The sequence below is a fragment of the Lithobates pipiens genome, unplaced genomic scaffold, assembly GCF_037356315.1.
Source record: "Lithobates pipiens isolate NorthernLeopardFrog02 unplaced genomic scaffold, aLitPip1_a1.2 Scaffold_22, whole genome shotgun sequence".
Lineage (NCBI taxonomy): Eukaryota > Metazoa > Chordata > Amphibia > Anura > Ranidae > Lithobates > Lithobates pipiens.
Genome location: NW_027507784.1, coordinates 283895056 through 283907520, shown reverse-complemented (window position 1 = coordinate 283907520; position 12465 = coordinate 283895056). Strand labels below are relative to the sequence as shown.

Sequence of the window (12465 nt, the reverse complement as noted above, 5' to 3'; positions counted from 1 at the left end):
CATCCAGTACTGGGACCTCTGAAACCCCAGGCCTTCAGGTTTTGGTTCCTGCTCTCCAGCACTGGGGCCTCTAAAACCCCAGGCCTTCAAGCCTGCGCCTTAGAGTCACATTTTGGCTGCTTCTCTGGACTCAGTTTCTTCCCATCCTCTCCAGGAAACATGTGATCTCAGTATATATATCAGTCCCGCCCCTGCCAATACAAATTAATGATTGGGCCAGGGCCATATACACTGCCTGCACTCCAGTCCCCAGACCACCTTCTTTCCAGAATATTTCTTAAAGCGGGAGTCCGCCGGGAGCATTTTTTTTTTTTTAAAAAGCCAGCAGCTACAAATACTGCAGCTGCTGACTTTTAAAATAGTGACACTTACCTGTCCAGCGCGCCCGCGATGTCGGCACCCGAAGCCGATCTCTAGATCGTCTCTCGAGTGCTGCCGCCGCCATCTTGGGTACGGGAATCAGGAAGTGGAGCCTTTCGGCTTCATTTCCGGGTTCCCTACTGCGCATGCGCGAGTCGCGCTGCGCAATAAGGATGGACCCGCTGCCTCTGGGATCTGTGTGTTTCCCAGCAGGCAGTGGGGGACTTTCGGAAAGGGGCGTAATCTACGCCCCTTTCCGCAGAGAGCTATCCCGGAAGTGGGTGCAGATACCTGTACTGTACAGGTACCTGCACCCCCCTCCCCCCTGAAAGGTGCCAATTGTGGCGCCGGAGGGGGGGGGGAGGATTCCGATGAGCGGAAGGTCCACTTTAAGGGAAGCAAGGAAGATTTTTTCCAGGGCAGAGTACAGGTGGTCAAACCCCCCTCTATTCTATTACTCCTCCCAAACCAAATTAACAACCAGGCCTAAACAAAAGGGTAAGGCACTGGCAATTTTACCTAACTCTTACCTGTTAGCACCCACCTAAAGGTGGTGGGTGCTACATTAGTACAATAGTAGAGACATTATGGTTTTGAATTTTTCTTTCTGGGCCAGTCACTTGAAGCACAGCATAGTTAAAGTTGAACTCCAGGCACATTTATAATACAGAAATTAATGCAGCTTTGTATTCATTAATACATCCTTAAATGTATGGTTTATTGCACGTAGTGTAAGGACCTGAATTTGATTTGATAGCTTCCTGCCATCTCAGTACAGCTGAGCTCAGACCAGGTAAGGGAAAAACAGCTCAAGGAATCCGTTCTACTACAGCGCTAGGAGCCTTGTGGTTTTAAGAGAGAGCAGAGTGATAGAGAAGCTCATGAATCTGTTGCTTCTTCTTTTACTGTCCAGTCACAGGAAAGGAGTGGGGAGGAGACCCGTAGGTTTTAATGAACTGCAGCAGTGGAAAATCAGGTCTCTTGCCCTGCCAGACAGGATGGACAAAAATCCAATCCAATCCAATTCTATTCTCAAGTAAAGCAGCTCCCTTTAGACGCATTTCATCTGTATATTTAGTTTGCCTGGAGTTCGGTGTGTGTGTATGTATGTATGTATATTATATGTATGTACAGTGCTTTGCAAATGTATTCATCCCCTTGGCATTTTTTGTGTTTTGTTGCCTCTAAACCTGGAATTAACATGGATTGTTTGAGGATTTGCATCATTTAATCTACAGAACATGCCCACAACTTTGAAGATTTTTATTTTTTTTAATTGTGAAGCAAACGGCAAATAGGACAAAATAACAGAAAAAGTCAATGTGCATAACTATTCACCCCCCTAAAGTCAATACTTTGTAGAGCCACCTTTTGCGGCTATCACAGCTCCAAGTTTCTTTGGATAAGTCTATATGAGCTTGCCACATCTTACCACTGGGATTTTTGCCCATTCCTCCTTGCAAAACTGCTACAACTCCTTCAAGTTGGATGGTTCACGCTTGTGAACAGCAATCTTTGTCTGACCACAGATTTTCTATTGGATTGAGGTCTGGGCTTTGATTAGGCCATTCCAACACATTTACATGTTTTCCTTTAAACCACACAAGTGTTGCTTTAGCAGTGTGTTTGGGGTCATTGTCCTGCTGGAAGGTGAACCTCCATCCTAGCCTCAAATCACACACAGAGTGGTACAGGTTTTGCTCAAGAATATCCCTGTATTTAGCGCCATCCATCTTTCCCTCAACCCTGACCAGTTTCCCTGTCCCGACTGCTGAAAAACATCCCCGCAGCATGATGGTGCCACTACCATGTTTAACTGTGGGAATGGTGTTCTTTTGGTGATGTGATGTGTTGGGTTTGCGCCAGACATAGCGTTTTCTTTAATGGCCAAAAAGTTCTATTTTAGTCTCATCAGACCAGAGCACCTTCCTCCATACATTTTGGGAGTCTTCCACATGCCTTTTTGCAAACTCAAAACGCGCCATTTTGGTTTTTGCTGAAAGTAATGGTTTTCTTCTGGCCACTCTGCGATAAAACCCAACTCTGAGGAGCGTATAGGTTTTTGTCGTCCTATGTACAGATACTCCAGTCTCTGCTGTAGAACTCTGCAGGTCCTCCAGGGTTACCTTCCATCTCTGTGCTGCCTCTCTGATTAATGCCCTCCTTGCCTGGTCTGTGAATTTTGGTGTGCGGCTGTCTCATGGCAGGTTTGCTGTTGTGCCATATTCTTTTCATTTGGTTATGATAGATTTGATGGTGCTCCTAGCGAACATCAAAGATTTGGATATTTTTTTTTAAACCTATCCCTGACTTGTACTTTTCAACAACATTGTCCTTTACTTGTTTGGAGAGTTCCTTGGTCTTCATGGCAGTGTTTGGTTAGTCGTTCCTCTTGCTTAGGTGTTGCGGCCTCTGGGGCCTTTCAAAAAGGTGTGTATATGTAATTACAGATCATGTGACACTTAGATTGCACACAGGTGGACATCAGTTCACTAATTATGTGACTTCTGAAGTTAATTGGTTGCACCAGAGCTTTTTATGGGCTTCATAACAAAGGGGGGATGAATACATACGCACATGCCAATTATGAGTTTATTTCTGAAAACTAGTTTTATGCATATATTTTTCTAATTTGACTTCACCAACTTAGACTATTGTGTTCTGATCTATCACATATAATTCAGATTAAACAAAGCATTGAACTAAAGGCTGCAATGTAACAAAACAAGTAAAAAGCCAAAGGGGGGTGGATACTTTTGCAAGGCACAGTATGTGTGTGTGTGTGTGTATATATATATATATATATATATATATATATATATATATATATATATATATATATATATATTCACTGAGTAACTTTCCTTTTGGAGAACAGGTATCAGCCTCCTAATCTTGCCATTTCGACACTGTACTGGAAAGCATGGCCTCTCCTCCTCGTCGTAGCTGCTTTTAACCCAGAGAATATTGGTAGGTATTTTTATTTTGTTGTAAGGGTTGTATTGATAAACTAAAGGCAAGATAGAAATGAAGTAATATGTTTTATGTTTTGCCAGGGTTAGCTGCATGGGAAGAATATCCAACATTAAAGATGCTTATGGAAATGGTCATGACAAAGTAAGTTCTGGGTTTATATAAGGAAGGTTAAAAACTATTGTGATTATGCTCATTGTGACATTGCTGTACCTCATACAAGGTGAACCTGTCTCTGAGTCAAGCATTTACATGTTCTGAACAAGCAGTAAAAGTACATTAGAACAAGTCTTCATTTATCTCTCTATCTATAAGCATTGTAAAGCAATACATTTTTGAAGTTCATAACACAGATACTGTACTTTGTTTTTCTAGAGCAGATCTTAGCAGCTTGTCAGTCCTCTAATGTAAATATAGGGGTTTTAAAGCTGTTAGAATCACACTGAAATCCATCTCTAGATTCTTATTGTGATCTTTCACATTTAGACTAGGTTCATAACTGTGGTGCTGCTGCGGGACCCACACAAATACCAGCAGCCACAATCACCCACACAGAGAAATGTGGGAACCCACGGACGGGTGCCATTAATCCTACTGGCACGCCGCCCGCACTGGAAATCGCAACTGTACTGGGAACGTAAGTTACCGTGGAGGCTTTTGTTTTAAAAAATAATGCAGGGACACTTCTTTCCTGCGTGTTGTAGGACATGGCAGTCCATTAAAATTAATAGACTCTCATATCCGTGCAAACCTCGCCCCGCACAGCCACACAGGTGTGAACCTAGCCTAAAGCAGTCCTTCCATGGCAAATATAAGGCCCCTTTTACACTGAGGCAGTTTTCCGGGAATTTTAGCAATAAAAATAGCACCTGTAAACTGCTTCTAATGCCTCCCCAGTGTGAAAGCCTAAGTGCTTTCACACTGAGGCAGTGCGCTTGCGGGACCGGAAAAAAGTCCTGCAAGAAGCATCTTTGAGGCGTTGTGGAAGCGCTGTATACAGTGCTCTTACACCACCCCTGCCTATTGGAATGAATAGGTAGCGCTTCCTAAGCACCTGAAAAGCAATGCAATACGGGCCCTTTTAACCCCTTCTTCAGCTGCTAGCAGGGGTTAAAAGCGCCCCACTAGTAGCCAAAAGTGCTGCTTAAACAACGGTAAAGTGTCGCTAAGACTAGCAGTGCTTTACTGCTGACGGACCCGCTGCCCCAGTGTGAAAGCAGCCTAAAGTCTTTTTTTTATGCCTGCCTCCTGGAAGAGCTGTAAGCTTGAAATCTTATGAGAATACATTTAGCCCATTGCAAGAGTATTTTTGAGCTTAAGAGACACAGGGGGTTATTTACTAAAGGCAAATCCACTTTGCACTGCAAGTGCACTTGGAAGTAAAGTTGCTGTAGATCCAGGGGGGGGGGGGGACATGCAAGGAAAATAAAAAACAGCATTTTAGCTTGCACATGATCGGGTGATAATCAGCAGAGCTTCCCCTCATTTCAGATCTACCCCTTATATTTAGAGCGACTGCACTTCTAAGTGCACTTGCAGTGCAAAGTGGATTTGCCTTTCATAAATAACCACCATAGTGATATTACCCATACTTTCTGAAAAGTTGAAGGCTGGGAATGCTTATAAATGGCATTATAAAGCCATTTGTGGTTGGGCCAGGGGGCTAGCAAAAGCACACCTTCCATTTGTCATGGAAGGTATGCTTTAAAAGCAACTAGAAATAGATGGTTTGTTTAAAAGCTCTTTTACTGCTTGTTAGAATATGTAAATTATGCCCATTGTCTGGGCACTTTAAAGGGCCGTTCTCTCAGCTCCACGACAATTAAGTGACAATTAGTAGCCCCATATTACAGATGATACTTTAGTTTTTGCGTTAACTGGATGGAGGGTCTAAGGCAGGCTTTCTCAACCTTTTCAACACAGAGGAACCCTTGAAATAGTTCTCTGGTCTCTGGAAACCCCTGCTAAAAATTAAAAATCTACAACTCATGATACATTAGTATGATGGTCAGTGGGAAGAATGGTCCTTACACTTGTGGTCATTGGGAAGAATTACCTCCTTACAGATATCTAAAATGATCAATGGTGTGAATGAGAACTTATCTGAGAGGCTGAAATTGCCCAATGTTGAAGGGACCCCTAGCAACCTCTGGAAGAACCCTAGGGCACGGAGAATCACTGGTGTAAGGGAACATTAGGCTTAGGGTCAGTCTACATTTCATGTGTTTAGAGATTCACACCAAAGGACAAAAAAAATCCTAACAAATGACACTTGTATTAAAGGTACACCACTTGGCTCAAACATAAAAATGTTTAGCTGCTGGGGGGCTATAACTTTCATATTGGCGGCCATTTTTTTTTTTAGTTAAGCTGGCCATGTTCGACTTTAATTTTGACAAATTCCTGTTGAATTGGCCAGAGATCAAGCCATGGTTTATCCCTGTTAGCATCACCCAGCTCCGCAAAAGGTGAAAAATGATTGGCCAAACATACTGTAGCCTGTGTCAGATGCAGTCACTGCTAGGGTACTCTGAAGAAGAGAAAATTAAATCTGTATGAGTAGTTTAAGATTTTTCTTCTTAAGGCCTAGTTCACACCTATGCATGTTGCATATTCCAGGTGCATTTTGCATTTTTTAAATACACGTTTTTGATCCACTGAAGTCTATGGAACCAAAAATGCAACCTGCTGGTCCCTGGCCCTTTCCATAAAATGCAAAGATGTTAACGTGACCCATAGGAAACCATGTTAAATGGACTGTAGTGTGTTTCAGCAAAACTTAAAACACTAGGCCTAAAAGAGAAGTATGGCCAAAGTTTTTTGGCTGTTGCCTCTATTAATGGTCACAGTAGTACCTTTGTTCTCCTGTGTTCCAGAGTCAGCTTATTGCCTGCTATCTGACAATGGGTCCGAGCTGCACCAGTCTCGGAAAGGTTCCCGACAGTGTTACTGAGATCCACCTGGTTGCTTGATTGACAGCTGGCTCCAGCTTTTAGCATGTGGCTAAAAGCTGGAGCCAGTCAAGTCCTCCCCTCTATAGCATGGTGCCCAGTGAGCACACCAGGAGCAGCGCAGAGAGATCAGTGACTGACACTCATGTGATTGCTCAGTTCTTGGTCTTAGAGCCGGTGTGGGACAGCTACATTGTCACACCAATGCTGCAGCATGCAGGTAAGTGCATCGTTTTTTTTTTTTGTTTTTTTTTTTTTTTATATACAGTATATCCCAAACTTCCATTTTAATGTAAACTGTCAGTATCCTTATTTCTCTTATTTTCACCGACCGACACAGCTCCTCTCTTAGCCATTGGTTGTTATGCCCACCACTAGGAGAATACTAGGCATTAGTTGTTATGCAACACTCAGAACTCTTTAGTTTCACCCAGGGGGCAGTCCCTTGGGCAACATCCCTCCAGCCTGCCATGCAGTCATCAGTTTGTATTTTGTCTAGTGAAGGAGAAGGACCTAGGAACCCTGTGGGCCCATCGGTCCGTGCTTTTTTCTGCAGAAGCGTGACTTTTTTCACAAGATGATAGATCTTGCGATCTGCTATCAACAGTCGGCTGGGTGACAGGCTGGATAATCTTATCCTTGTAGGCTCCCCAGTCCGGCCATCGAGCGTCTCAATCGGAAGGTGCCGAGATTCGTGTCCAGGACAAAAGATCCGTGGGCCGACGCGTCAGATGCGCTGGTGGCTCTGTGGGATCAGTACCAGCTGATCTACGCCTTTCCTCCACTGAAACTGTTGCCACATCTGCTCCGCAGAGTGGAAGTTGAGGGGATCCCAGTGATTCTGGTCGCCCCAGATTGGCCTCAGCGTCCTTGGTACGCAGAACTAGTGCGCCTGGTGGCGGACGCCCCATGGGGACTGCCGTTACGAGAGGACCTTCTGTCTCAAGGTCCGATTCTCCATCCTGCTTTACCACCATCGCTGGCTTTAATGGCATGGCTATTGAGAGCCAGGTGTTGGGATCACCGAGTCCTACAGAACGCAGTTCCTCAACTATGTTGAGGGCACAGAAGTCATCTTCTCTGAAGATATATCATTGTACCTGGCAGGCTTACATCTCCATGTGTGAGGAGAAAGGATGGCATCCACGCTCCTTTTCTATATCCAAGATCCTGCCGTTTCTTCAGCAAGGAGAAAACCAGTAATTGGCATTAAGCACCATTAAAGGGGTTGTAAAGGTAAAGGTTTTTTCACCTTAATGCATTCTATGCATTAAGGTGAAAAAACATCTGACACTGCCTGCGCCTCCAGCCCCCCCGTTTTACTTACCTGACCCCTCGAAAATCCCGCGCTCACCCCCGCCGTCCTCTTCACCGCTCAGCCTGCCCGCTGATTGGCTGGAGTGGATGGATGGAAAGCAGTGCAGCCATTGGCTCACACTGCTGTCAATCACAAGCACTGACGTAGAGCGCCGGGGGGCGGGGCCGTGTGATACAGCGAGCGGCTATAGCCGCCGGCTGTATCACGGGAGCGTGCACGCAGGTGCTTCTCGCCATGCGAGGGAGCTCGCATGAACGTGAGAAGTACCTGCGGGAGGAAGCCGAGACAGCCGCCGAGGGACCCCAGAAGAGCAGGTTCGGGGCCACTCTGTGCAAAACGAGCTGCACAGTGGAGGTAAGTATACAGTGCCTTGCGAAAGTATTCGGCCCTCTTGAACTTTTCAACCTTTTGCCACATTTCAGGCTTCAAACATAAAGATATAACATTTTATTTTTTGTGAAGAATCACCAACAAGTGGGACACAATTTTGAAGTGGATTGAAATCTATTGGATATTTTAAACTTTTTTAGCAAATAAAAAACTGAAAAGTGGTGCGTGCAAAATTATTCGGCCCCCTTTACTTTCAGTGCAGCAAACTCACTCCAGAAGTTCAGCGAGGATCTCTGAATGATCCAATGTTGTCCTAAATGACTGATGGTGATAAATAGAATCCACCTGTGTGTAATCAAGTCTCTGTATAAATGTACCTGCTCTGTGATAGTCTCAGGGTTCTGTTGAAAGCGCAGAGAGCATCATGAAGACCAAGGAACACACCAGGCAGGTCCGTAATACTGTTGTGGAGAAGTTTAAAGCCGGATTTGGATACAAAAAGATTTCCCAAGCTTTAAACATCCCAAGGAGCACTGTGCAAGCGATCATTTTGAAATGGAAGGAGTATCAGACCACTGCAAATCTACCAAGACCTGGCCGTCCCTCTAAATTTTCAGCTCAGACAAGGAGAAGACTGATCAGAGATGCAGCCAAGAGGCCCATGATCACTCTGGATGAACTGCAGAGAACTACGGCTGAGGTGGGAGAGTCTGTCCATAGGACAACAATGCGCAAATCTGGCCTTTATGGAAGAGTGGCAAGAAGAAAGCCATTTCTCAAAGATATCCATAAAAAGTCTTGTCTAAAGTTTGCCAGAAGCCACCTGGGAGACACACCAAACATGTGGAAGAAGGTGCTCTGGTCAGATAAAACCAAAATCAAACTTTTTGCCCACAATGCAAAACGATATGTTTGGCGTAAAAGCAACACAGCTCATCACCCTCAACACACCATCCCCACTGTCAAACATGGTGGTGGCAGCATCATGGTTTGGGCCTGCTTTTCTTCAGCAGGGACAGGGAAGATGGTTAACATTGAGGGGAAGATGGATGCAGCCAAATACAGGACCATTCTGGATGAAAACCTGTTGGAATCTGCAAAAGACCTGAAACTGGGACAGAGATTTATCTTCCAACAAGACAATGATCCCAAACATACAGCAAAATCTACAAAGGAATGGTTCACAAATAAACGTATCCAGGTGTTAGAATGGCCAAGTCAAAGTCCAGACTTGAATCCATTCGAAAATCTTTGGAAAGAGCTGAAACTGCTGTTCACAAACGCTCTCCATCCAAACCTCACTGAGCTCGAGCTGTTTTGCAAGGAAGAATGGGCAAGTATTTCCATCTCTCGATGTGCAAAACTGATAGAGACATACCCCAAGCGACTTGCAGCTGTAATCGTAGCAAAAGGTGGCTCTACAAAGTATTAACTCAAGGGGGCCGAATAATTTTGCACGCCCCACTTTTCATTTTTTTATTAGTTAAAAAAGTTTAAAAAATCCAATAGATTTCATTCCACTTCACAATTGTTGGTGATTCTTCACAAAAAATAAAAATTTTATATCTTTATGTTTGAAGCCTGAAATGTGGCAAAAGGTTGTAAAGTTCAAGGGGGCCGAATACTTTCGCAAGGCACTGTAACATGTTTGTTATTTAAAAAAAAAAAAAAAAAATTTACTTTACAATCCCTTTAAGGGACAAATATAAGCCTTGGCTGTCTTTTTTCAGTGACCGCTGGCGTCTCACTCATAAGTGAGTACCTTTGTTCAGGGGGTGCGACATGTAGTCCTTCCGGTGCGTCCACCGTTACCCCTGTGGGATCTGAACCTGGCGTTATCAGCTCCTCAAAAACCTCAGTTTGAAAATATCTAGGAGATTCCCCTGTTGACTCTGTCCCAGTAAGTGGTCTTTCTAGTGGCCATCACATCGGCCAGGAGGGTTTCGGAACTGGCGGCCTTGTCCTGCAAGTCGCCTTATCTGGTTATCCACAAGAATAAGGTGGTGGTGCATCCGCAACCGTTATTTCTGCCGAAAGTGGTCTCGGCTTTTCATATCAATGAGGAAATTGTGTTACCATCTCTGTGTCCTAAGCCGAAACACCCTAAGGAAGTGGCCCTTTACGCTCTGGACGTAGTTCGGGCTCTTAAGGTATATTTGTCTGCCACTGCTCCCTTTCGGAAGTCAGACTCACTGTTTGTTTCGGTAGCTGGTCCAATGAAAGGCATGGCGGTCTCGTCGGCCACCATTTCCAGGTGGATCAGACAGATTGTAGTGCAAGCCTACGCCTTGAAGGGGCAGGTGCCCCCCTTTCCGGTTACGGCCCACTCCACAAGGGCAATCAGAACATCTTGGGCCTTCTGACACCAAGCGTCTGTCACTCAGGTGTGTAAAGCGGCGACCTGGTCGTCTGCCCACACGTTTACCAAGTTCTACAAGGTAGAGGTCAGTGCATCGGCTGATGCCTGTTTTGGCTGCAAAGTTTTGCAGGCGGCCGTATAGTTGCAATTGAATATGCAATATATTTTTAGTTTTTCGATAAAAAAGCAGTACCGCTAGGTTAATGCGCTGTTGCATTACATTCTTCAGTTTTTGGTGCAGTTGTGGGTAGTCACGCCTGTTGAGGGTACCCTGGTTTTGTGGTGGTTTTCTCCATGCACTGTTGTTTTTTTTGTGGTAAAGTTTCACTAGTTCCCACTTGCCATGGTGGATGAAGGTTCTATGCTGTTTTCCCACCCCTCGTTTGGCACTGTTTGAGGACGTCCCAATGGCGAGGAAGAAGAGAGGAGCTGTGTCGGTCGGTGAATATAAGAGCAAATAGGATTTTTTGTACTCACCGTAAAATCCTTTTCTCTGTAATTCACAGACCGACACAGCACCCACCCCTCCCTTTTCTCTTTACGTTATACTGCTTGTTGACGTACTGATGACTGCATGGTAGGGTGGAGGGTTGTTGCCCAAGGGACCACCCCCTGGGCAGAACAAAAGAGTTCTGGGTGTTGGATAACAACTAATGCCTAGTATTCTCCTAGTGATGAGCCTAACAACCAATGGCTAAGAGAGGAGCTGTGTCGGTCGGTGAATTACAGAGGAAAGGATTTTATGGTGAGTGCAAAAAATCCTTCTTTTTTTTTTTTTTTTTTTTTTAACAGCCTTTGAAAATACGGTTGATCTGTTCTCAGGCTCCAGTAGCAGCCTCTGTAGTTTTCTGAAAATATGTTTGTACCGGACAGTTATATGACAGGAGGGTGTGTTGCCCAAAATCCTGCTGACGCAGTTATGTAGGTTAAAGAAGACCTTCAGTCATTTTATCAAATTTCCATCTATTAAATCTTCTGACCTTGTTGTTTTAACTTTGGGTAGTAAAACATTTTTTTTACTGCCAGTAAATACCTTATACAGCCCACTTCCTGTTTCTTGTCTGGTCATTAGCCTAGGCCAGTGATGGTGAACCTTGGCACCTCAGATGTTTTGGAACTACATTTCCCATGATGCTCAACTACACTGCAGAGTGTATGAGCATCATGGGAAATGTAGTTCCAAAACATCTGGGTTGCCAAGGTTCTCCATCACTGGCCTAAGCTTATGACATCATACACTGTACTCTCTCGCACTTTTATGAGAGTTTGCCAGGAAGAGAGGGGGGATAAATCATAAGAGGGCAAATAAGAGCTGCAGAGCTGGAGGTGTGCCTGTGTAACTCCAGTAAGTAAACTGGCAGCAGCTTCAGCTGCCCACAGTTAAAATAGCTGCAGCCAGACTTGGTGGAGGGAGATTTCTGCAGCATATTTGGCAAATACAGAATCACATTACAGTGGTACCTTGGATTAGGAGAATAATTTGTTCCAGAAGAAGGGTTGTGTTCCAAAGCATTGGTATATCAAAGCGAGTTTCACCATAGGAAACAATGGAAACTCAGATAATTTGTTGTGACTGCTATTGTATGCAGCACCTCATGTGGCCAGAGGGGGGGGGGAGACTCGGAAACACTTGGAGACTGCTCGGATGCACTCTCAGACACTCTAGAACCATGTTTTTCTTAATGTGCCTGGGTCACCTGCGCCCCCGCACCTCTGCCCAAATGCGGTTACTGCACACTCCAGAGGCTTGAATTCTGTTCGTCTTGCAAAACGACGCTCGCAAACTGAGTCCGGATTTTAAAAAAATAACTCTAATTGCGAAACACTCAAACCATGAGGTATTACTGTATATATAAAATAATATGCAAAGTGTTTGGAGGGAAGCTTCATTCAGAATGGCAAAGATGTTTTTATTATAAATTATGTGAGCAGACTGCAGTTCCTCTTTAATTGTAACTCTCATCCCTGGTACCTGAGCTAGCTGCTGTCCGTTAGCTTTGCTGTTTTGATTCACACAAAGGTTTCCTTTAATTCACAGTTATTTCTCTCCTGTGCTCTCTAACCCTTTAAAGGAAGTAGACCATTATGTTTCTGGAAACATTGTAGACGTATCATATATATATATATATATATATATATATATATATATATATATATTTTTTTTTTTTTCACAT

At 44.3% G+C, this 12465-nt stretch overlaps 1 protein-coding gene across 2 annotated transcripts in view; it reads left to right on the top strand.

Annotated features, from left to right (window-relative positions):
* Positions 1-12465, top strand: part of INTS1 (integrator complex subunit 1) — a 226165-nt gene that overhangs the window by 79444 nt on the left and 134256 nt on the right. For both annotated transcript variants that reach the window (XM_077449122.1, XM_077449121.1), the window contains 2 exons: positions 3239-3330; positions 3417-3477. In XM_077449122.1, the coding sequence (XP_077305248.1) occupies positions 3239-3330; positions 3417-3477 (153 nt within the window). The remainder of the gene's footprint in view (positions 1-3238; positions 3331-3416; positions 3478-12465) is intronic.